This window comes from Rattus norvegicus, chromosome 7 (genome assembly GCF_036323735.1).
Source record: "Rattus norvegicus strain BN/NHsdMcwi chromosome 7, GRCr8, whole genome shotgun sequence".
NCBI classification, from domain to species: domain Eukaryota; kingdom Metazoa; phylum Chordata; class Mammalia; order Rodentia; family Muridae; genus Rattus; species Rattus norvegicus.
Window position 1 is genome coordinate 22,130,197 of NC_086025.1, and position 26,426 is coordinate 22,156,622.

Below are 26,426 nucleotides of genomic sequence, written 5' to 3' on the forward strand. Positions count from 1 at the left end.
CGTGTCACTCTCTGACTGGTCGCTGCCAATTATGCCAGATGATGTACCAAAACGTACGTGTCCCTTTGAGTAGGGAAGTTACCAGGCGCCTGCGTATTGCCCTTTTTACTAGGTGCGTTCTGCCGGATGCCGGTGCCATCTTGTAATGGAGTTTGTGAGGACAGCTCCTCACATCTGTGAGGACAGCTCCTCGGACAGCTCCTCACATCTCCCCCCTTTCTGTTTTTTTAAGCAAACAGGACACCCAGATATAGGAGGGTGAAGACAGAGGTCATATCCTCGTACAAAGTTGGCGAACCTGTACAAGAGAGATACCCTTAGGCTGTTGTTGGGACCCAGGGCACTCCCGACCCGTCGCACTGCCATTTTTCGAGGGAGGGAAAACTGGGGCAGAAACCCTCATGTAATATGACATGCCTTCCAGGGAGCGTATTTGGTAGAACTTCCCTGTGCGATGCTAAGCTCGTCACCCCTCATGGGCTGCTCAAGCCGGACACTCTAATCCTGTGCAATGAACCGAGGTTCTAGGAGTGCAAGAGCTGTCCAGCCGGCGACCTGTTGCTTGAGCATGGTCAACCAGATATCGGCTGACGCTCCTTGTTCAAGGGCTACAAGCGCCTGGGCGATCACTACTTTGTCCTTTCTTGTTTGAGATCTCAATTTGCAAAGCAACCAGAGGAGTAACACTAATCCACAGCAGAGGATCACTCCAAAAAGTCCCACTCCCACCCATTCCTTGAAATAAGAGACTGCTGAGGTGATCCAGGACGACAATCCCTCCATCAAAGACAGGTCCAGTCGGGTAGAATTTACTTGAATGATGGTCACTCTCAGCTCTCGAAGTGTCTGTTCAAACTCCGAGGTCCAATTCTTTAACAGATGCTGTGAAAGACTCTTAGATTAGCAGCTCGGGTAAATTTGTCATATTATATGGAGGTGACACAAAGGCCTGGGAGTTTTTGCTCAAGCCAAGCTGGGCCAGTTGCCATAGAATGTCTAATTGCTCTCGGACCAGATCTATATGTTGGTTGACAAGCATAAGGCCTCCCTATATCTGAGTATTGGCCGAGGCCTGTCTGTCCCGAGCCACAGAGACGGTGGCCGATAAATCATTGATAGTTTGGGTTGTCTGTACTGAATTTGATAAGGCCAATGCCGAGGCAGTAACTGAGGCAGCGACTGCTGTCGTAGCAATAATGCCAGCAATAATTGCAGAAGTACCAAAATCTCTTTTTCCTCTAAATAAGGTCATGGTCCCCGGGGTATCAACAGGGATCGGGATAAAGCGAGGCATGCGGTATTTTATATGAGTAGCTGTCCAGACAGAGGCAGCAGGTTTGATGTTCCCCGTCCAGGAAAATGACAACCGTCCCTTTTCGCCCTTTCCTCCAAGTAGCATCGCCATGGGCGTAAGATCAGTGCAGCTACCATTAACGCAATGTAAGGCCACCACCATAGAGAACTGTGGCGTTAGCCACAATGTCCTCCTCACCAGTTCCCCATGTGGCCTCCCTTAACCAAGCAGAAGATTGATTACATAACATAATGCAAGGGAGATCAAAAGATGTTTTGTTGAATATACCAAAACAAAGGCTGCCCTTAAGGGGAATAGTCCTATTTTCTTTTAGTTGTTCAACCTGTGGATCCTTAGGTAAATAGGCCAACCCTAAATCCCTGTTAGTGGTACATCACCGGCATCGGGAGTGGAAAGGTTGACATTATTCCCCATCGTAGCTCGCCCTGCACCGTTGCTGGCATCCATGGAAGAAGAGTGAGGAGGTGCAGGAGTCCCAGTCCCTTCTTGATCACTTGCTGTGATGCTCCGAGTAAGTCGTCCTGGGATCCATATGGGATTTTCATTGTCCTGTGGAAAAACACAGACAGCTCCCCTGGATCTTATTAAAACAGGATCTGGGCCTTTCCATTCATTTGTCAATACATCCTTCCATTTGACTAATTCTTTTGTCCTCTTGGGCTCTGAGCAATGTCGCTCAGCCACTGTTTGTCCAGCTTCATCAAGATTTAAATATGATTTGAGCATCCGCTGAGCACGCTCTATGATTCCCTGTCCTTGAGGGTTGTAGGCCAGGCCCGTCAGGTGGGTAACCTGCATCTGAGCACAAAACTGACGGAATTTTTGAGATGTGTAGACGGGGCCATTGTCAGTTTTTACACATTTTGGCTTTCCCCAAGCACTCCATGCTTCAAGGCAGTGCTGAATGACATGTGTTGTTTTTTCTCCTGTAAGTGGGGTGGCATGTAGAATGCCAGAACATGTGTCTATAGATACATGCACATACTGTAATTTTCCAAAAGTAGAATTATGAGTAACATTCATTTGCCAGATTTGCAATGGTTGTATTCCTCTCGGGTTGACCCCGATGTGAGGAACTGGGAGGAACTGGCAGCACTGTTGGCATTGGGTGACTATATCACGTGCCTCTTTTCTAGTTATAGAGAAGCGGCGGCGTAAAGTTTCTGAGGTGACATGGAAATTGCCATGAAAGGCTTTAGCGGCCTCTAAAGGAGAGGCCAGGGCCACAGCTATCATTTTTGTGGCTTTGTCAGCCAAATCATTCTCTGAACTCATTGGGCCAGGGAGTCCAGAATGGGCCTGTATATGAGTAATGTATACAGGGAATCTTCTATTTAATAGGATAATTTGGATTTTTCGGAAAATATCTGCCACCTTACTAGTGGTTTTAATTATACCGGCGGTTTCAAGAATACTAACAGCACTAGCTCGGCCTCCTCCTCTGAGTCTAAGGTTTTATTTTCAGAGCTTTCAGAACTGTCGAGGTTCAGCGCTTCTAGCTCTTTCACAGGGTATAGGCTGGCTCCCCCTCCTGGTTTATGTGTAGAGGAGGAAGTGCTGGAATCTGAAAATTTCAACGCTCCCTTGTCTGCGGACTTACCGGGAGGGCCTTTTTTCTTTCTTAGGACGTCCTTTTTCTTGCACGCGCCCAACCTCTCACTACGTTCGGTTTCTGACATACTTTCCCGGACTACCTCGAGAGTGGCCTGTCCTTCTACTACTGCTGCCTTACACGTTTCATCCTTTAAACAATTCTTAACCAGCTTCCATATAGCTTTGGTCCCTAGGCGCAGATCCTCTTCCGCCAATTTTCTGTCAAGGTCTTTTCCAAGTTTGTTCCATGAGGCAATCGTAAACGAGCCTGAACAGGCAAACCAAGGCGCCACCCTCTCCACCTCCTTCACAAAGTTTTTAAGTGTTCTTCCTCCAAGTTTGATGTCCCTCTGCTTTAACACTGTTTCCAAGGCCGTGACCACAGACTGTGAGATCCCATGATGGGCCAGGAACGCCGGTGGCTTATCTACGTCCGTCTGACAAGGCGTGAGGTGAAAGGGTAGAGACTGACACGCTGCTCTCTTATGTACGGGAGTCTTACACGCGCCTCCCCAGACGGTGCCGCTTATCTACGTCAGCCTTATCGCGTCCTTGCTCCTCAACAGTCAAAATCGAAGGTAAAAGGGAGCTGCGCGAAGCTCACTTATATACGAGAGACTGAGACGCGCCTTCAGCTGCTGTGATCGTCCTTTTAACAGCAAAAACGGTGAAAACAGAACATAAAGAGTAGGGTGGCTCCCAGGACAAATACTGTAGCCTCAACAAATCCTTCCCAAGGCGGTGACAACCCCAGACCAAAGTCCAAGAGAGGGCTGCCTCTCCGAACGTATCTACCTGCAGTTCTGAATCCTCCTTGTTGCCAAGGGATCTCCGAAGGTGCTGACGATGGCGAGGTCTTTCCCGGGTTTTCGGCACCAGATGTCCCGCGCTACGTCTCGCCAGCAGGAACGACGCGGCACACACAGGATCCTACTGCAGAAAAGCTTTAATGCGTCTTGAGAGGGAGAGCATAAGCTTACAATGCGGAGACGCCGAGTGAGGAATAACCGTCCCTTATATAGGAAACTATCCTCGCCTAGGACGTGTCACTCTCTGACTGGTCGCTGCCAATTATGCCAGATGATGTACCAAAACGTACGTGTCCCTTTGAGTAGGGAAGTTACCAGGCGCCTGCGTATTGCCCTTTTTACTAGGTGCGTTCTGCCGGATGCCGGTGCCATCTTGTAATGGAGTTTGTGAGGACAGCTCCTCACATCTGTGAGGACAGCTCCTCGGACAGCTCCTCACATCTGTGAGGACAGCTCCTCGGACAGCTCCTCACAGGGTCTTATGTCAACCCTACCAAAAGAAAAAAAAAAGTCAAATTAATAAAGCCAGGAGGTCATAAGGGTTCTATACCCATGATCACCTAATAATAATCATCACAAAGTATTCTGCCAGATTCCAAGGTTTGCACAGAGGGCTATGCAAACTTCTGGGGAAAGAATTTCTAAAGAACCTGTCCAGTCAAGAGCTGATGGAGCCCTTGTTTACAAGCATGGTGGCGGGGCTGGAGAGATGGCTCAGTGTTTAAGAGCACTGATTGCTCTTCCAGAGGTCCTGAGTTCAATTCCCAGCAACCACATGGTGGCCCACAACCATCTGCAATGGGATCGAATGCCCTCTTCTGGTGTGTCTGAAGACAGCTATAGTGTATAAATAAATAAATCTTTAAAAAAAAAAAAACAAACAAGCATGGTGGCAAGAAAAATGTTTTCCAAAGGTTACTGATACAACCTCCCTTATTATCACATTTAAAGCCATCTCTGGTCTCAACCTCTTCAACAAGCCTGAGATTTACTACCGCTGTTTCCTGCTTACCTAGCGGCAGAACAGGATTCTTTGCAAAACCCCTCATTCTGGTTTTAATGTAAATTGGCAACACTGAGTTGTTACACTTGGGGGGTTGTCGGACCTTTGATGGCTTGTTTTTCTGCCTTTATCCATTTCATTACTTTATAAATGCAACAGTAAATGAAAGAAAACAATCCAGGACTTTCCATCACCTACTTAGCGTGACCTATGGCAGGCTGGCTGCTGTCTCTCCCTGTCTTTCCCCTCTGTCTACCCCCCCTCCACCTCCATCTTCAGTGAAACCCTTTGTTGTAGAGATTGGCTTAAAATGTACTCAGAGATATTTCTTCCTGAAACTGCCCTGAAGGCTGCTGGGAATGATTTTTTTTTTTTGGTTCTTTTTTTTGGAGCTGGGGACCGAACCCAGGGCCTTGTGCTTCCTAGGCAAGCGCTCTACCACTGAGCTAAATCCCCAACCCCTGGGAATGATTTAAAAAAAAAAACTCTATTTAAAGAGTACACACAGTCTTGCTTTTAGTTTTAAAATAATAAGAAGGTATCAAGTTTCTTTGGAATATATATTTTAATAAATATAATTAGCTCTATGGGCACATCCCAGAAATGACCTGCCTCAATCTCTCTGGCTGGAGTGTTCATGAGAGACAGAGACTCCTGTGCCTGCAGAGGAGTTCACACAGCAGCTGGAGCCTTGGTCACGCAATCCGCCAGGAGATATGCTCTAGTCCTCCCTCTCTAATCACTGTGGGCCACAGGAGAGCCGTTGCATCAAAGAAAACAAGATCCAACAGAAATGTCTGGTCTACACACTCTGCCAGTAAAAATGAAGAGGAAAACTGGGGTTGGAGGGCATTTTGGGTCACTGATGACAATTTTTTTTGTCCTAAGAGACCTTTATTAAAATGTATATATGCAATGAGATCTATGACAGGCAAAATGGAGTGGCTTTGGGTCTTACAGTGTGCCTAAGTTTATTTTGTACTACTGTAAACAGAATACTTTATTTGGGCTTTATTTGGGCTCACAGCTCTAGTGTCTGGGAGATCTAAACAGCATGGCCCTGACATCCTATGAGGGCTCTCTAGCTATGTTCCAACATGGCAGACAAGCAGAAAGGGAACCTTCTTATACAGGGAGGGCCAAGCACACGAAGTGACCTTGCTTTTTAATATCCCGCTGTCTCCAAAATATCCAGGTGCAGGAATCCCATCTCGGCGCGCAATCTCAGCACTCCCCAACTTGGCTCTGCCTCCTTTAGAGTGCCTACCGCCTCAGCTCCGTGGCTAGGCCAAGTCTCCTTGTGAGCTTGATGATGGCATATCACAGCCAAGCATAGGAATGCAGGTCCAGGGGCTCGAGAGATGACACCAAGGTCAAGGATGCTTGCTGCTCGACCAGAGGACCCAAGCTCAATTCCCAGCACTTATATCCAGCAGCTCACAAAAGCCCTGACTACCTCTGGTTCAAGGGATGAAATGCCCTCTTCTGGCCTCCACAGGCACCTGCACACAGAGACACGAATTTAAAAAATGTAGTATTTTGAAAAGCAAATACTCAGCCTTATTATTTAGAGAGGAAATGTTGTATTAGCATTGACTGATCTGACTATATTGAGCTTCAATTTCATCCTCCCCGCCCCCCCCCTCTCAAAAGTTCGCTGAGTCCACTTAGTGGGCCCGTATGCACATGGCTATAGAACCACCTACTAAAACATGGTAGCCTTTCAGGAGCCATACGCCTGAAGAGGACTTACTTTTCCCCTCAGCAGCTCTCAACTGCCAGTAGCTTCTCGGCTAGGAACAGGATTTCAAGGGCCCTTCCCATGTCCATGCTAGGATTTTGGCTGGCTTCATCTTCTGCAGACCTTGTGAATGCTGGCACAGGTGTATGAGCTCACACAGGCTGTCACATCCTGACTGGTTCGAGGCAGACATCTACTCCTTCTGGATCCCACAGTCTTTCTACCCCCGTTCCATGACGCTGAGACCTACAACCAACCTGAACTTCTGCAAATAGCTGCTAGTTATTTAGTGCATCCTATAGCATAAGCGTGAGCATCAGTCCAAGGTCATTTCCCAGCTTCGGGCGCCTCAGATCCCCTTGTCTTTCATTCCCCGGCGCATCGATCCCTTATCGTGTTTCAAGTCAGGACTCAGAGGCCGTGTGACACCAAACTCATTTCACCTCCTGAATCTCCTTCCTCTCAAGCCATCATGTGCCAGTGTCTTTGGATTATAAAACAAACTGAGGAAACAGGCTGTGGTTTGTTTGTTTTTTTTTTTCATCTTTACATATTTTCTGTATTTCAGTGCTCTGCAAACTTATCTTACTTATAATCCTATTTTAACAATCTCTATACATTCTTTCTCTTTTTGAATATGGTAAACTTTATTATAGGGTTGTAGAATTCATACAACTAGAGCTCCTTACAGCATTCAGCACCCGTACAGTTCTGTGGATTTCACAATACAGGTATCAGTGAGAGAGAGTCATCACATGGGTAAAAAGATTGTTCACATATCAGTCAGATTCGTTACACAGCACCTGATAGAAATGCAAAAAAAAAAAATGTAACTTCTGAAATCAGGAGAAAACAAAAGAGTGGTTAAGAGATTTGACGTGCTTCACGCAAAAATGTCAAGAATAAATTTCAAATGTTTTAAATTTAAAGCATGCTCTAGTCAAGTTATTTTTGTTAAGAAATTGCTTTAAATAACACCAGAGGAATGGGCTTTATGGTCAGGACGGTAAGATGACACATTCATGCTGCTTTCTGAAATCTAAACCCTATAAATTCAAGAGAAAAGATAAACAAGCAATGTCAGCTGAACTAGAATTGGACAATCGCTTGCAGTGGTTAGCAGTTTTCTCCCCCTCTTTCCTTTTCCAGTACAAGCAGTGGAGTATCAATTTCAATATCAAAGTCAGACGGCAAGTTTCTGACTTCTTATCACCAAGGACACTCTTTGTCTGTCACTCTTTACTCTTGACAGATCTTGGTTTCAATGATAAACTCATGGGGGACATGCCTAATCTTCCAGCATTTGTCAATGGCACGCTTACTGAAACCCAGCAGGAAGTCTCTGCGTCTAAGGCGGAAGGATTTTCGGTTGTTGCAAAGTCGGTAAGTAAAAATACCAAGGTTACTAACATCGCGAATTTCTTCCACAGCAACCAGGTCTTCAGGAACCACGTAAGTATGGGGCAAATGCTTGCCACTTGTCCGTTTGCCACAAAGCTCCCCCGGATTCTTTGGAGTCATAGCAATGGAAGTATTGAGGGGCATCAGATAGTAGTTTCCCAAAAGCAAGTCCAGGCAAGCAGTCGTTCCCTTCTCAGAGTCCTGAATAGTTGCCTCAGGATCACTGTGAGAGAAACTGGGAACCGGCGCGTCAATGACTGCGATGTTGTCATCCTCGCGAATACCAACCTCCTCAGTCATGGGCAGAAAGTATGGCTGTCCTCCACGAATGGAATTTACAGCATCCTCGGAGCCAAGGACGCACATCTCACCGTGGTAAATGGTGCTCTTGGGCATGAAGTACTCATAAATGCAGGTTCCGCCAGCAAGCGGTCCTGCCGAGATGAATGAGAGGCCTAAGAGAGGAAGCATCCATCTTCCCAGACGAGCCGTCTTCCTCCTACGGGACAAGTCCGAGCTCTTTGCCAGTCAGGCTTTGAGCTCTGACGGTGTGGCTGACCTCTCGCTGTGCCTCCTCCTTTTGCACCGCCGTGGGGGCTGAAGGCGATCTTCACCATGGTGAATCTTCGGGCTGTGTGGTAAGGCAGGTTGGAAGAAAGAGGAGAGGATCGCGCTTGCTTGGCCAGCACTTACTGTCCCCTAATCTTCCGCGGGCTGCAGCAAGCTCGGGCCTCCATGCATTCTTTCTTAATGATCGTGTTCTACTGCCTGAACTAAAATCTACTTTTTAGAAGAATGAGAATGTCAGAATAAAAAGACATTTCAACTTAGGAAATATTTAGTCTGTTTTATTCCTCACATTCTGAAGGCAGATCCAGATAGATAGATAGATAGATAGATAGATAGATAGATAGATAGATAGATAGATAGATAGATAGATAGATAGATGGGTGGGTGGGTGGGTGGGTGGGTGGATGGATGATGGATGGATAGATAGATAGATGGGTGGATGGATACATACATACATACATACATACATACACATACATACATACATAGATACATAGGTTTATTTACATGTTTTATGTTTATGGGGTCTTTATCTGCATGTACATCTGCACACCAGAAGATGGCGTCAGACACTTGTGAGTTGCCATGTGGGTGCTGGGAATTGAACTTAGGAACTTGAGAGAGCAGTGAGTGCCGCTAACCCCTGAGCCATCTCTCCAGGCCCCTGAAGGCAGAATCTTAAGTAAAGTGATCTGGGCTGGACATCCATTCATTTGACCATTTGGTTCCAAAGTGTTGTTGTAGAAATATAAAAAAATTTTTTAAAAAAAGTATGGAGGGGTTGGGGACTTAGCTCAGTGGTAGAGCGCTTGCCTAGGAAGCGCAAGGCCCTGGGTTCGGTCCCCAGCTCCGAAAAAAAAGAACCGGAAAAAAAAAAAAAAAAGTATGGTTGTCTTTTATCTCGCTAGGTTCAGCACCGCGGTGCCCCAAGATGTCTGCTAGATATCTTGGCAGAAACACATCCCAACTCTGTGGCGGCAGCCCAGTGTCTCCGGCAGCCGCACACTTTTCCTGCACTCAAACCGTCACATAAAAGAACACACAACACAATAACCTTTGGCCCAATTGATAAGATATAACTGCCCACCTAAATATACAAAGCCCAGTACCATCCATCCCTTAAGAACATTCGTAACAACCTGTAAAGGTGCAGCGTGGAGTCTTAATGTCACCCGCCATATTGTCCTGCCACGGCTTCTCTCCCTCTCCCTCCTGTCTCTTCCTCCTCTCAGTTCCAGTCTCCTCCTCTTCCTTCAAACTGTTCTCCCGCCCATCCTTCCTTCTCGTCCAGTGACAGGCCTCCTTCTGTCCTGTACCTGCCTCACCTGTGACATCATCCCACACCAAGGCGGTTCAGCTCAAGCCACACAATTTCCACAGGCTGATACGCAAGGCAGTAGAGCTGAAACAGAAATCTAGTCTTGAGATAGTGGTAGAATTACAGCCAATGTCTTGGACCAGGACAGTGGTTAAGGGCTCACACTGCTCTTCCAGAGGATAGGAGTTCAGCTCTCACTGTCCACTTCCTGTAACTCCCCTCCCAGGGAACAAGCACCCACATACAGGCAACACAGTGCACTAATTAAAAATGAACTAAGTCCTTTTTTCCCCCGAAGATTTATTTATTTTTATTTATTTTTATGTATGAGAGTACACTGTAGCTGTCTTCAGACACACCAGAAAAGGGCATCAGATCCCATTACAGATGGTTGTGAGCCACCATGTGGTTGCTGGAAATGAACTCAGGACCTCTGGAAGAGCAGTCAGTGCTCTTAACCGCTGAGCCATCTCTCCAGCAGAAGTAAATCTTTTAATTAGTTAATTAATGGAATGACACTCCTTGACCAGTGTGCATGAACTCAGAGTGCTCAAAAAGGGAAATGGATTTAAGCAAGAATTCAGTAACATTTGCTGCATATCATTACAAGGAAAATACCAGGGTCACCCCAACCCTCTCAGAGACTTCAGTGAGAATGGACACATCTTTGGGTTCAAAAGAGTGTACAGTTCGTAAAGTTAGGTGGGGGTGGGGAAGAAAACTACAGATCTCTCATATCTGGCTTTAAGAACTTCTTTGGCATCCAGTGCCCTGCACGAGTATCTAAATAAATCAAGTGAATTGCTTAAGAAGATTAAGGATAGTGGAGTCCAATAAAAAGTAGCTCCTCTGTATGGCTGTGACAGAGAAAGCTGTTAATCCGTTCAATTTAATTAATGAACTCACAATAAATAGTTTGGAAACAATAATCACACGGGCAGAAGAATATCAAGAAACAAGAGTGAACAACAAGCTCCATGTAACCCCAAACTCCAGGCTAAGGAGTCCTTTTGGGACAACGGTTTCCACTACAGAATGTGTGAGAGTTTCTTCAAAGAGGCAAGGGACAAATGCAGCTATGAGTTGTCTACCGGGGAACTGTGTGGCAAGCCCAGTGGACAGTATCTTATCGACCCTCTCATCCTCCAATGAGTGGGCTATCAGGCTACGCCTAAAGCAAGGGTGCCCAGCCCCTTAACCTTCCCAGATCAAGCCCAAGCTGTACATGTGTGCTTGCTGCTTTCTGGAGACTGTTATGCCGGTGAGTTGGAAAGTGTTCTAATTCATTTCTGTTGCGAAACACTCCGACAAAATAGCAAGTTAGAGGAGAAAGGGCTTGTTTGATTTAGGAGTCCAGGTTACTGTCTATCAATGTCTGGAAGTTAAGACGGGAACCGGAGGCAGCTAGTCACACTCTAGAGAGACAGAGAATGCGTGCATGGTTACTGTTCAACACGGGTGTTCGTTTGTTGTCACTCTTACGCAGTTCGGGGTCCAGCCCATGAAATGGTGCAACCAACAATCAGGACGCCATCCTATCACCTCAGTTAACCAAAAAATATTCCCTACAGGCGTGCTTGGTCTGGCCTTTCCCAGGCCATCCTACTTTGGGCCAAATTAATAATAAAAAGTAACCCTCACAGGGTGTCCGATTAAATTATAAGACACATCCCTGTGCCTGACTCCGAGGGTCTGGTAACTCATGGAAGGTCCCACCTCTAGCGAGCGCCTAGGCTATCCATGGAGCAAAGGCGGAGTCCAGGTAGCTTTGGAGAGGAGCCCCTGGGGTTAGACATGGGTTCGTTCCCCAGACCTGCTACCAGGTCACGTGTGCTTAGGGGCAGGGGCTTTGCCAGCCGAGGGGCGGGCCCTGCCATTCGAGGGGGCGGGGTCGTGAGCAGAGCCCGACTGAGCTGAAGGGGAGCACTCAACCTTCTGCAGCCCTGGTACCCACTCCTGCCGCCTGCCTGGCAATCACTCGCTCCTCTGCACCATGCTGTGGCGGGGTAGCCAGGCGCTACGGCACTTCTCCACCGGCCGGGTGAGTCCTGTCGAGGCGAGCATCGACATCCTGGTCTTGCTTTCCAGACCTCGGGGTTTGCAGAGCTGGGACGGCGAGGCTAGGGTGGGCAGTGATGTTCAGACCTTGCTAGAAGGGACGACAGCTCTTTTCAGATTGGGAGACTCCAGAGAAGCCTGGAGCAGTATCCGGGATGGGAATTGTCAAGTGAGCCTTTGTCTGCTGCCGGGAGTCAGCTGCAGCGGCGGTTGTCAGGTCTGGCTGGGAAGACAAGCGGGGGGGGGGGGGGGGGGGCTGACAATGAGAAAAGGGACAGTAGCCAATCTGTTATTCTTCCTTTATGCATTTCGTGGCCCCGACGTGAGTGGTTTAGGATCGGGATGGTGGATAAGTGTGATCGAGACTGCCTTGCAAGGTCTACCAGATGTGACTGGGACGCAGGCAAGCTCAGCGCTGCTTCTGGGACAGCCTGGTGCTTCCCAGCGAGCGTGGCAGCCAGATTTCCAGGATCACCCAGCGCTGCAGGAGTAGCCACGTTGGAACGTTGTGAAACTGTAGAGTCAGAACCGGGCCCCGGCCCAGCCCACAGACGTGGGATTGCATCAGATCGTTTCTAGAAATGGAAGAAGAGCCGACACGTTGCAACTAGCTCTGCCCTCAGCACTTTGGTGGCTCTGGGGATAGACAATGCAGGCTGCTTAGGCTAAGGAAAGCGGCTATCCTGTGCACACAACCTCTTTTGTAATCAGCACGTCCTGGCTGTCTTCCCTCCGTTGGGTTTTCCCTGACAATGCCATATGTAAAAAAGTTGAAGGCAGGATCCAAACAAATGGTCAGGGTTATTTTGCTCCGTACAGTCAATGTTAGTGACCTTGGGGGACAGTCATAGTTTATAAGAGACCTCTGTGCCCTAGGCTTTTCACCATTCTGCTGGGTAACCCTCGGACCTTTCCTTAGTTTCTTTAACCACTCTGGCCGTGCCTTCTGGTCCTGGGGCACAGACAGCAAGGAGCTGTGTCTAGTACCCTGGTCTTTGCCACCACCTCGTTAGTGAACAGTTGGAAAGCAGTTAGGAAGGAGTTTTGAAGGATCAGGAGATTTCCATGCTGGACTTACAGAAGTTTTCAGTTAAAAAAAAAATGCTGAACAAGCCAAGTGACAGATGCCAGGAATAGAAACATGGCTGGGCGAAGCAGCAGGCTGCCCCAGGGACCCTCTGTCCCCGGGAATACATGTGGGAAGGTGGCCACAGACAGAGCTGGGAAGTAGGTATAGTTCTTCCCGGTCAAGAGGGAAACAGAGAGGGATAGAGGAAGAACCAGAGATAATTTACTCTACAGATAGTGTGAATCATATTCTTTATGCTGTACTCTGTAAAAAACGATCTTAAAACGGATGTATGCATGGCCAATAAGACTATAAAATGGAACACTGGCAGTTTCTTTTGTAAAAATTTTAAATGGCATCTTATTTGGAGCAGAGGATGGCGGGAGTTGGGGTCATACCACAGCACATGTGTAGGAGCCAGAGAGCAAGTTTTAGTAGTTAGCGCTCGCCTTCCTTCTTATCAGTCCTGGGAATCGAACTCAGGTCCCCAGGCTTGGCAGCAAGTGCCCTTTACCAGATGAGCTTTGTTGCTGAGCTGCTCGGTATGGCATTAACGCTATCTCGGCCACGTGACGCTGCATCCACTCTCTTAGGTTTTTATTTGCTTGTTTTCATGGTGTCAGGGATAGAGCCTGGAGCCTTCTACACACAGAGCGTGTGCTGTATCCCCGAGTCACATCCCAAGCCCCACAAAAACTAACACTCACACAGAAACCTATGTATAAATTTTTTTTTCTTTTTTTTTCCCCCGGAGCTGGGGACCGAACCCAGGGCCTTGCGCTTGCTAGGCAAGCACTCTACCACTGAGCTAAATCCCCAACCCCCTATGTATAAGTTTATAGGAGCTTTTTTATAATCACCCCAAGTTGGAAAGACCTTACTTGTCCTCAACTGGGGGTAAGATGAACACATCGTAATATAACCATATTATAGTGGGTTTTACCTTCCATGGGGAGAAAAGAGCCACTGACAGCTGAATAGGGAACGAGACTTAAACGTGAATGTTAAGCATATGAACTCGCTCAAAGGTCTAGATGCTCACGGATCTGACGGTTTTTAAAAAGAGGATCTAGGGGCACAGGAGAGCTCACTACTTCTCAGGACCTAGGTATAGAAGGAAGGAGAAAGTACAGTGGGCACAATGAAGTGGTAGTGGGTGCTGGCCCTGCCACAGTCGCACCCACACTTACAGAGCCCAAGCTCAAGGCGCGAGTGCACGCATGCGCATACGCACCGCTGCTGCAGCCCTACCGCGGCCCAAGCTCAAGGCGCACACGCAAGAAAAGGGGCGTTTGAATGCATTGGAATTATACTTTATGCTAATCTGTTTGCTGTGGCTGTTACAAAGTGCAGGAGGCTAGGCTTTCATCAGCTTTCAGTTCTGGAGGCTTAAGAGCATGGTACCAACATCTGCTTGACTCTGGAAAAGCCTTGGAGAGATGACATCACAGTGATAGGGACACATTGGAGAGTGAAGATGGTGTCTCCCCTTTCTTTTTCTTTTTTCTTTTTTCTTCTTTTTTCCGGAGCTGGGGACCGAACCCAGGGCCTTGCACTTGCTAGGCAAGCGCTCTACCACTGAGCTAAACCCCTAACCCTGTGTCTCCCCTTTCTTTTAAAGGCTTTGAGATGTTCCATGGTCACCAGTTTCATGCCAGGAGCTCTCTCTAGTCACCTGGCTAAGCACGTGTCTTTAGGCCTCACCTCCTGACAGGCCTCTTCTTGTTTTTTTTTTTTTTTTTTCTTTTTTCTTTTTTTTCGGAGCTGGGGACCGAACCCAGGGCCTTGTGCTTGCTAGGCAAGCGCTCTACCACTGAGCTAAATCCCCAACCCCGGCCTCTTCTTTTAAAATGGTTTTTAATCCTTTTCGTTCCTCAAAAGATGATATACATACATATACATTACATAGATATACATACGTAGATATACATAGACATTACATATACATCATATACATTACACACATATATACATATACATCATATACATTACACATATATACATACATATACATCACACGTGTGTATATATATACATACATATACATCATATACTTTACATATATACACATACATACACGTACACATATGCATATGCATGTTCGAGAGGTAACTGGAAAGAGTTTTTGCAGAGATTGTAAGTTTAGTTCCCCACATCTGCACACGGTCCTGTGGGCTTTACAGCAAGCAGAAAGAAACGATCAGGGTGAGAGAAGAATGAAACCTGGAGCCGGCTGGTCTTGGTAACCGGTGCTGGGCCGAGACTTCTAAGTCTGACTCAGAGCGTTTCACTTTAGCCATACTTAAGCATGGCCCAATATCGGAAGACAATTTTTGGAGAACTAGTAACCGGGCCCCGTGAGTACAACTGTTGACTTGGAAACAATCCTCACAATCAGAGTCTGGGGAGACTGACTGAGATAAACAGTATGCCTATGGGCATTGGAACTGGCCTGGCCCTAAAACAGCACAGAGGTCACTTAGGCTGTTATAAAGCACAAGTGACATCGCTTATAGGATGAGTTCTGTGACATAGAAGTAATGCTCAAGGTTCTATGGGGGAAGTCTGGGATGAGCAAACATAATATTCTAGGGGAGACAGGTAGACCTTGGTCCAACAGGTAACAAAGATTGTAAACTACATCCCCTCCCCCCAGCAACCTGGGAAAACAGCTAAGCCCCTCCTTCCATTGAAGAGAAGCTCTGTGTTTAACTTTCCTGGCTTCCCCGGTGCTTATCAGTGTGCACAAGCACCTTTTGGCCCTCTCTAAGCATCCATGTTGGGCAGCCCACCACCACCTGTAACTCCAACACCACTCTCTGCCCTCTGAGGCCATCAAACACTCATAGCATAAGTCATAGATACACACATATCAGTAATATACAAATAATGAATCTTTAATAATGCTTTGTAGACCAGGCTGGCAAAAACTCACAGAGATCCCCCTGCCTCTGCATCTGGAGTGCTGAATTAAAGGTTTGTGCCACCATGACCAGCTTGAAAAGCATTTTAAAATGCAATGAGGACTAGGCTACGTAAAGCAGACCTCTGGCACCCACAGTGGCTCAGCTCTGACCCCCAGTACTGAGGGAAAAATCCATATGACAATTGACATGAATCTCCTCTTCATGGAATGATGCACTAAGCGAGTTGCACAAGCTTGTCCCCGGTGGCGGCACCCGCAAATCTTGCGTAGTTTCATCTCTCTGTGAAGCATGACACGCGGCTCCTCTATTCAGGCGAGAGCTCGAAACCCCAGATGTGGGCCTTTGCACTCTCCAAATATATCCTAGGAATATCCCGAAGGCCAGCTATGAAGTCTGATGTTATTTTCGCTCTCTGCTCCATTTTTAAGCACACAAGGCATGCCTCCGTGGGGCCGGGTCATGCCTTGACAGCGTTGCCTCAGAGGTCTACTAACCCAGAAATAAGTCCCAGTCACCCTCCCGTCACTCAGGACTTCTCACTGTCTTCAGAATATGACACAATTTACTGGCAACAGACAAAAGCCCCCTTGCAGTTCCTGACTCCCTTGATGTTTCTCAGCATCCCATGACTCCCCATTCTGGAAACGGTGCTATTTATCCATTTTCTTCTGCCTGGAAATTCCCAGGGTTCTCCCGTCATCCTCCCCACTTTCTTGGCCAGCTCCCACGATGAGATGCCTGAGATTCTGCTTGAGAATTCCCTTGGGGGGAAGGAGATGGCTCAGCATGTTAAAGTGCTTGCTGAAGAAGCATCAGGTCCTGACTTCAGATCCCTGCACTTGAGTAAAATGTTGGGCACGGTGGTGTGTACCTGAAGCCTAAGATCTGGGAAAGCAGAGAGAGGAGGATCCCTGGAGTCGACCGGCTACCACTGTAGCTGAATCAGTCAGCTCCATGTTTGGTGAAAGACCCTGTCTCAAATAATAACATGGAGAGTGATAGAGGAGGGCACCAGACCTCCATGAGCACATGTGAACATGCACACACACACACACACACACACACACACACACACCTCTGCACTCATATGTGCACACACACAAACACATATGAACACATATATACAAATATCCATCTCCTACCCACTATGAAGAACTCCCTTCCAGCGATATCTTCCCCTTTCAGAACCTCATTGCTCCCACCTATTTTAGCACTAAGTCACTGATATGTCTACTTGAGTGCCTTCCCTCCTAACTGATGAATTCCTAGACAGGGACCATTTTTTTTCTATGCATCTTGTAGTGTAGGGGGTCCTAAAGGGAAATGTGCACAGAGAAGAATTGAGAGAGACAAACTGAAGAAGTGTGGGTATGTCTGGAAGAGATCTCCCTGACTGACAATTGATGTGGTGTGCCCACTGTGGGCGGCACCATCCCTAGACAGGCTGTGTAAGAAAGCTAACTGAGCAAGAGGGAGGGAGCCAGTAAGCAGCTTTCCTCCATGGTTTCTGCTTCTCTTTCTGCTTTAACTTCCCTCAGTGGTGGACTGTGACCTAGAACTATGAGCCAAATAAGCTCCTGTCCTCACCAAGTTGCTTTTTGGTCATGGTGCTTATCACAGCAATAGGAAAGCAAAGTGGAAAATTCCATCCTGTTTCCTGGTGACTACTGGATTTCAGGCTGTTTCCATACACCATTGCTTCAATATCTTCATCTGTAAAAACGAGTTATGAATGCCTGTTTCTGAGAGTCTGTGTAGTCAAATCATACATATGAAATATTTGACAACATTCCAGTCAAGTGTTTCTAGTTGTTTCTACTTTTTCTTTCTGCCCCAAGCTTCCCAGGGCAGTCTGTGGCAGGGCAGATGTGGTCTGGTATATCTGGTAAATAAATGGAGCAGAGAGTATTGGATGTTAGTGTGCTGATCACTAGGGAGCTTCTAAGGCAAAGCTTCCTGGGGCCCTGATTCTGACTCACTAAATCTGCCATGAGAACCCCAAACCCACATTTGAACTGGCAGGTCCTGAGTACTGTGCCTGGAGAAATGAAAGCAAGAAGTGTCTTAAGTCCAGTCTTCTGACATCTTATAAATTCACAAATACACTTTGAGCCCTGAAATCTTGACTTTCCCAATGTTAAAGTCTGACCTTGGGCTGGGGGTGCAGCTCTGTAGTAGAGCGCAAGCTTCATGTTCAACTCAGCACATGAAGGGAGGTGGTGAGGAGTCACCAGTTAAGCTCAGAGAGTGTCAACAGAATATAATATTTTCAGTGACAACGTGGCTGCTTTAAACACCCCTTTCCCAGCCGATCTAGAGTTGAACTCCAACTAGCCAGATGACAGTCATGTAGAACGTAGCAAGCACACTGCGCTGAAGGATGAGGTCTCCTGGCTTTTGTGCTCTTTGAGGTTTTCCACCAATACCCCTATTTTGATAACACTAGTTGTTGTGCCAAGGGTCTTGCATATGGGGAATAAATATTCCTCCAAAGGGCTACATTCAGCCGGGACCCTCTGTGTATTTTGAAAACAGTGTTTCTTATGTCTTAAAATATCTGGCATTAGTAATTGTATCTGGTGAAGTTGACACTTTTGTAAGGTGGCCAACAGGAAGATTCTATTTCAGCCCTAATTAGAGGATACAGAGATAATATTTATAGAACATTTTAGTATTTTTCTTGGTGTGTGTGTGTGTGTGTGTGTGTGTGTGTGTGTGTGTGTGTGTGCGCACGCATACACCCAAGTAATCCAAAAGAGGGTTGAATCCCTTGGAGCTAGAGTTACAAGTGGTTGTAAGCTACCTAACATAGGAGCAGGGACTCAATATGGGTCTTCTGGAAGAGTAGCAAGAGCTTTTAACTACCAAGCATCTCTCCAATGCCCATCAGTCTTAGTTAGGGTTTCCACTGCTGTGAAGAGATCGTGACCAAGACAACTCTTATAAAGGACAGAAGGGACAACATTTAATTGGGGCTGGCTTACAGGTTCCGAGGTTCAGTCCATTATCATAATAGCGAAAAGACACGGTGCTGGAGAAGGAGCCAAGAGTTCTACATCTTCATCTGAAGGCTGCTAGGAGAAGACTGACTTCCAGGCAACTAGAAGGAGGGTCTCAAAGCCCACCCCTACAGTGACACATTTCCTCCAACAAGGCCACACCTATTCCAACAAGACCACGCATTCTAATAGTGCAAACCCTGGGACAACCATATTCAAACCACCACACCATCTACTTGTTTTTGAAACAGTCTCTCATTGGCCTGGAGCTTGCCCACTCAGATGGACTGGCTGGCTAACAAGCCCTAACAATCCACCCGTCTCTGTTCCCTCAGCACTGAAATTACATGTGCATGCCCCATATCCAGCCTTCCTACTTTAAAAAAAAAATTAAATCCTTTGAGCATTTCATATATGAGTACTGTGTTTATAGCACTTCTAGCTCTCCTTTTCCCCTCTCAAATTTGTGACCTCTTCAATTATTTTTGGGGTGTGTGTGTGTGTGTGTGTGTGTGTGTGTGTGTGTGTGTGTAAAACCTGCTGCGGCCACTTAGCATTGCCCATATGTATGTGTAGGATTGGTCACTTGGGATTTGATAACTTTCATGTAACCTTAGGTGTGGGAATTGTATGTAGATGTATCAGGTACATGCAGGAGTTGTATGTATATGTATCAGTTACATGCAGGAGTTGTATGTATATGTATCAGTTACATGCAGGAGTTATATGTAGATATATCAGGTACATGCAGAAGTTATATGTATATGTATCAGGTACATGCAGGAGTTGTATGTATATGTATCAGGTACATGCAGGAGTTGTATGTAGATCTTTCTTTTTCTTTTTTTTTTTTAAGATTTATTTATTATGTATACAGTGTTCCACCTGTATGCTTGCTTGCAGACCAGAAGAGGGCACCAGATCTCATTATAGATGGTTGTGAGCCACCATGTGGCTGCTGGGAATTGAACTCAGGACCTCTAGAAGAGCAGCCAGTGCTCTTAACCTCTGAGCCACCTCTCCAGCCCTGTAGATCTTTCAGTTGGGGCTGGGCATACATGATCAGTTGCTCTCTGAATTTTAAACAATCATGTGGCTTTCTGTAATTACCTCTATCTACTACCAAAAAAAAAATCCTCTTTGCTAAAGGCTTAGAGCCATGCTTATCTGTGGGATAAGGATGAGTATTTAGCATGCAGTTGGGACTCATATGAGTTGAAGAAAGTGGCATGGTGTACTCCCCTCTAAGACGTATGACCTCACTAGCCATGGGGAGTTGGGTATAAGTTGCCTCCTATTTAGAGGGTCTTACGTCCTTAAGTACAAGTACAAAGCCGTTGGTTACTACCAACATGCAAGTACCGCTACTGCCCCTCTATTTCTAACGTCCTAATGGTCATTGTGGTTCATGAATGTTACAGCGAGGGAAGACTATTGACTGCTTCTCTCCCTTGGTAGCTTGCATAGCACTTTCTAGTACTATGAAAGTCAGTCTTCCAGAAAGTGGCCTTCCGGTCAAATCCAGTTCGATTTTTTTCTGGATCCTTTGTCGGAAGTGCATGGTATTTTCAGCAACGGGATTTTATCTTCAACTTCTGAGAGACAACCAAAGAATAGACACCACCAGAGCCTTGTTATGGGAGTTACTTGATCTCTCCTGACAAACACTTGGAAAGAAGTTGGTCCTTTCTCGTGCCCGAAACTGTGGTTTTTGTTGGATAGTCTAGTTTGGGGGAAACATTATCACCCCAAGTAGCACAGCTGGACCGCAAGTCACATTATGTAGCCCAGGCTGGTCTTGAAGCAGCGACCCTCCTGCCATCACACCAGACTAATCATTTTGTTTTGGGAGTCTTCTGGTAGTCCTCGCATCAACATTTCACACAACCGTTTTCTGTTCACAGCAACCTTTGTCACTATACTCGTCCACAGGTTTATTTCAAAAACAAGTTGAAGTTGGCACTTATTGGCCAGAGCCTGTTTGGACAGGAAGTCTACAGCCACCTCCTGAAAGAGGGTCACCGAGTAGTGGGAGTGTTCACAGTGCCAGACAAGGATGGAAAGGCCGATCCACTGGGTGAGTGCATCTAAAAGGACCCGGAGTCCAATGCTCTCAAGGCTGGTTGCTGATCAGAGCTGGTTTTGTGGCATCGCATGTGATCTCTGTTGTGCCATATCAAGACAAGGCTTTCATGGTCCAAGGTGGCTGCCTCAGCCCCAACCAAGTCTATGTTCTAGAAAGCAAACAGGGAAAAGAGGAAGCCGGGATGATGGTTCAGTTACTAAAGGGCTTGTTACCTGAGCTTGAGGACCTAGCTCAGATCTCCAGCACCCAACGTAAAACCTGGTGCCTGGCCTCGTCTCTTATGTCAACATGGTTGGGTCAAGGTGGGGACAAGGGAATCCTTGGGACTCGTTGGCCAGATAACCTAGATAATTGGCCAGCACCTGGTTCAGTAAAAGATCCTGTCTCAAAAAATAAGGTGCAGAAGAATTAAGGGACTCCTGACGTTGACACGTGGCCTCTCTACACACAGGTGAACACATGGACATGTGCATATGCTCATATGAACATGTACATACACCTAAAAGAGAAAGACAGGGAGCACAGAGGGCACACTTTATTACAGACATAGTCCAGAAGTGGCACAAGTCACTTCCATTCATATCCAACAAGCCAGATGTTAGTCATAGGTCGATTCCTTCTACGGGGAGCCTGAGAACTGAGATTGTCTTGGGGGTAGCTACATATTTAACTGTACAAGGTGTCTTAGTTTTGTTTCCTGTTGCTGCGATAATTTTAAAAAGCACCCTAGCAAATGCAACTTAAGGGATGAAGGATTTCTTTGGCTTGCAGTTTTGGGTTACACAGTCCATCGCTGTGAGAAAGTTGAGGCGGTTGGTCAGATCACATCCATTCGATCAAGAGCGAAGAGTAGACTGAACCCCCAGTGAACTAGACTGTTGGGGGGAGGGCAGCAATGGGGGGAGGGTGGAGAGGGGAACACCCATAAGGAAGGGGAGGGGGGAGGGGGGAGGGGGATGTTTGCCCGGAAACCGGGAAATAACACTCGAAATGTATATAAGAAATACTCAAGTTAATAAAAAAAAAAAAAAGAGCAGAGAGTAACGGATTCATACACGCACACTAGTGCTCTGCTAGCTTTACTCACTTTCAAACAGTTCACGATTCCCTGCCTAGGAAATGGTTCTGTCCACCTTGGATGGGTCTTCCAACTTTAACTGAGAGGATCAGGACAATCCCCCCGCAGACCAGCCCATAGACCAACCTGATTGAAACGGTTAATCATTGAGACTTTCTTCCAAGGTGACTCTAGCTTCTGACAGCTAAAGCTAAGCACCCCACTAGAAGACCCCACACCTGGAGGATGGGCGCAGACAACTTAACAATCCCTGCTGTGTACATGGATTTTTGGAATTACAGATATGGTTATCAGATTCATTTCAAGGTAGATCAGGGAAAGGGGTGTTCCCTCGGTACCCCGATCCAGGGTCAGGACCTCTTTCCATTGGTCATGACTATTCGAACTCATGATGTGACACAGAAGAAGAAGACAGCCCAACATGACTTATACACAGTATGGCTTGAGACGGTGCAGCATGGCTGGCAGCAAAGGTTCTAACAGCAGGAGACAGAGGTAGGGTCTGTTCCTCTCCACCAGTGACCCTGTGCTAGTCACTTAGCTTACCAACCGCCAGTTCCGTGGCCCGTGCCTCACGGGGAGAGGTGAGAGCTCCCGAGGGGAAAATGTGTGTACAATGCTATTCCTTACATCAGGCCTGTAAGTAAGCAGTGACAGCGTCTAAGAGCTCCCATCAGGAGAGTCCACTGAGCAAGCCAAAACTAGCTCTGGGCAGTCAAAACCCACAATAGAGAGACCAATAAGCTACCATCCCAAGTTTCTACTTCTGCAGAGCGCTCTCTCTCTCTCTCTCTCTCTCTCTCTCTCTCTCTCTCTCTCTCAATCTCTCTCTCTCTCTCTCCAGTGAAAACATCTTCCCAACCCCATTTTCTTTCCCAAGCAACCTCAGATTCCTTCTGTTATCACACAAGTGATGTGTGTGTGCCCAGGCATGTGTGGGTACCTGGACTGTAGAGGTGAGAGAAGGATGTCAGGTGTCCAGCCCTGTGACTCTCCACCTTAGCCCACGGAACAGGACTTGGAGGCAAAGGTGGGCAGGTCTTTGTGAGTTCAAGGCCAGTATGGTCTACAGAGCGAGTTCTAGGATAGAAGGAGCTATACTGTGAGATCCTGTCTTTATTTTAATTACCTCTATATCTGTGAACGTAGTCATCAGGCACTCAACACAAGTTTTGGGAACCAAACTACTGGGCCAGCTCTCCAGCCCCGTGTCCGGATTTTTAAAATGTGACTGCTGGAGATTTGAACTCAGGTCCTTGTGTGTACATGGCAAGTACTTCTACCCTCAGAGCCACCTCCCCATCCCCCATTATCACTCTTTACCTCCACTCGCCTGCCATCTGATGTGAGCTACATTTCTTGAACATTGTATGACATTAACGTTTTGTGGGGGTAGCTCAGAGTCTTTCAGATGGCCTGATCAAAGTCTAGCCTCCATTCAGACACCTTTGGGACCTAACAAGGCTTCAGGGCTCAGGTTTTGTCTCAGAGACCTCACCTTATCCTTTAGGACTGTGATAACTGGAGAGAGAAGGAGACAAAAGAACAGAAGCAAGCCCTCCAGCCTTAGCTCCTGGAAATGGCCTATGGTGGATATATATGCTGTCACATGCACACAAACACACACACACACATGTGCACACGCATATGCACACACATGCATACGAACACATGTATGCACAGTGTACACACACATGCACACGTATGAATAGACACTCATGCACTCAAGCACACATATGCACAGACACACACGCACACATTGTACACATACACACATGCAAACATGGACACACACATGCACACACACATATGCAGACACATGGACACACACACATGCACACACACATATGAATAGACACACATATGCACACACATGAATATGAACACACATATGCACAGTGTACACACACACGTACACGTATGAATAGACACTCATGTACTCAAGCACACATATGCACAGACACACATGCACACATTGTACACACATACACATGCAGACACATGCACACACACATGCACACAACATATGAATAGACACGCACACGCATACACATGCACTCACATATATGCAGACACACAAGCACATGCACATGTATGCATATACATACATACTCACACACACACATAAAAATGTAATGAAAGTATCTTTAGGAAAAGACCTTTTCATCAAAATCTGAAAATACCATTTACCAACTTTCAAACTCAAATACATTATGCTTTTAATATCTGAACGTCCCTCTAGAAAGATGGACTAGCCTGATACAATAGTAACAACATCAAATTCTAGTCACAATCCCAGTTCCTCCGCCGTGTTTAGCCTGTAAAAGTTGCGTGAAATTGCAATGTTACAGTGTGTTAATATGGGATCATGGTGTTTAAAAAAGGAACAATCCTTTTTTGTGTTCTCAGCTTTGGCCGCAGAGAAAGATGGGACCCCTGTGTTCAAGTTCCCTCGATGGAGAGTCAAGGGTAAAACCATCAAGGAGGTAGCAGAAGCCTATCAGTCGGTAGGTGCTGAGCTCAACGTGCTTCCCTTCTGCACGCAGTTCATCCCCATGGACATCATCGACAGCCCAGAGCACGGCTCCATCATCTACCACCCCTCACTCCTACCCAGGCACAGAGGGGCTTCTGCCATCAACTGGTGAGATCTGTAACAGCAACGATGATAGCTCGATTTCCATGGTCCATGGCTTTTCTGTTGCTCTCCTACGCGATGTGGAAACTAGGTGTGTTTAGGGCTAGGGAGATGAGATGGCTCAGTCAGCGATGGGCTTGCTGTGCGTGCACGGGAACCTGAGTTCGGATCCCCACCACCCACATAAAAGCCAGGCGGGGAGGCTTGCGTGTGTAATCCCAGCTAGTGAGAGGTAGAGATAGGCTTGTTCCCTGGAGCTCTCTGACCAGCCAGCCTGGCTGAATCAATGGCCTCGAGGTTTCATGACAGACCCGGACTCAAAAACCAGAATGAAGAACTGAGGAAGATACTTGATGTCAATCTCTGGCCTTTGCATATGTGTGTACTCCACATGTACACATGCACATAAACACATGCATCTAGCGTGCATGAAGGTGTACACATGTACACACACACACACACACACACACACACACACACACACACACACACACTTTGTCTGCATGTAAGAGCCTGATTGATTGCTTTAGTTGTTTGAAGGCCTCTGAGAGCTGGACATGCTACATGAGGTAGGACAGAATTCCCCAATGGTGGCTTCTGGTGATCAATAGCAGTTGCTGCAATCAGGTCCCCAAAGCTTCAGTGGTCAGGCGAATAAGATCAGTTTGATTCATGCTGGTTCACGGCAGGACTTCTTTGCACGTTTGACCCATATCTTCATAGTCTTCATAGTGTGCTATGTTCTCAGAATATTTTTTCTTCTTACACAAATGATCTCAATCCGTTTAAGAAAGTGCAGAGTTAGAAGAAGCTGCCTTCTTTATCAGCCATCTCCCTTCCTTTGCCTTAAAGCTTCTCAGAGAAATGTTGTCCAACATTCTCACATCTGTTTCACGACAGTTCCTGACACTCCATAGGTACCCAACACAATGGCTCACTATGCTGAGGCTGAATTGGTCTTTCCCCACCACCTTTAGCTTTGTTCTCTCATCTGCCCCCTTCCTGGTATCTCTTGGTTTCAGATTGTTAGATATACAAAACAACAACAACAAAACCAAAAACCAAAACCAAAAACTATATGTGGTGCTCAAAAATACTTTTTGGTATTGAAAGATTGATGCTAGGAATTTGTTTACTTTTGATCTGATAAATAGTAGTAGTATAGTACTAGTACTAGACTAGTACTACTAGGAGTAAGTAGTAGTAGTAGAGGTAGTAGTAAGTAGTCATATTAGTAGTAAGTAGTAGTAGTTGTAGTAGTAGAGGTAGTAGTAGTAAGTAGTAGTAGTAGAGGTAGTAGTAGTAAGTAGTAGTAGTAGTGGTAGTGGTAGTAGTAGTAGTAGTAGTAGTAGTAGTAGTAGTAGTAGTAGTAATAGTAGAAGTGGTAGTAGTAGTAGTAGAGGTGGTGGTAGTAGTAGTGGTAGTTGATCCCTTTATACTTGGATTGGTTTTTCATTTTGAATTCTTTGTATGTACAAAATCATTGGGTCATAGCATATGTATATTTTCAATGTGTGACATTGAAATGACAGTGTGATGATAATTCCTCAATATTTCTAAGACACACACACACACACACACACACACACACAGAGAGAGAGAGAGAGAGAGAGAGAGAGAGAGAGAGAGAGAGAGAGAGAGATCCATTGGATGACCTCTTTAGGTGTTGCTTGCTTGACAGCTCAGAGAAATACAAATGATTTAGGGAGGGGGTTGAGGCAGAGAAGGCTCAGAAGTTAAGAGCTCGTGCTGCTTTGACAGATGACCAGAGTTTGGTCCCAGCACCCAAATAGTATCTCACAACAGCCTGTAACTCCAAGT

General features: G+C 46.4%; 1 protein-coding gene and 1 pseudogene across 2 annotated transcripts in view; one reads left to right on the plus strand and one right to left on the minus strand.

Annotated features, from left to right (window-relative positions):
* Positions 1 to 7,112: 7,112 nt before the first annotated feature.
* Itm2a-ps1 (integral membrane protein 2A, pseudogene 1) lies at positions 7,113 to 8,479 on the minus strand (annotated as a pseudogene).
* Positions 8,480 to 11,675: 3,196 nt separating this feature from the next.
* Aldh1l2 (aldehyde dehydrogenase 1 family, member L2) overlaps positions 11,676 to 26,426 on the plus strand; it is a 51,532-nt gene continuing 36,781 nt past the window's right edge. For both annotated transcript variants that reach the window (NM_001191778.3, NM_001414921.1), the window contains exons 1-3: positions 11,676 to 11,791; positions 20,736 to 20,880; positions 24,377 to 24,611. In NM_001191778.3, coding sequence (NP_001178707.2) covers positions 11,744 to 11,791; positions 20,736 to 20,880; positions 24,377 to 24,611 — 428 coding nt within the window. In that variant the 5' untranslated portion in view covers positions 11,676 to 11,743. The remainder of the gene's footprint in view (positions 11,792 to 20,735; positions 20,881 to 24,376; positions 24,612 to 26,426) is intronic.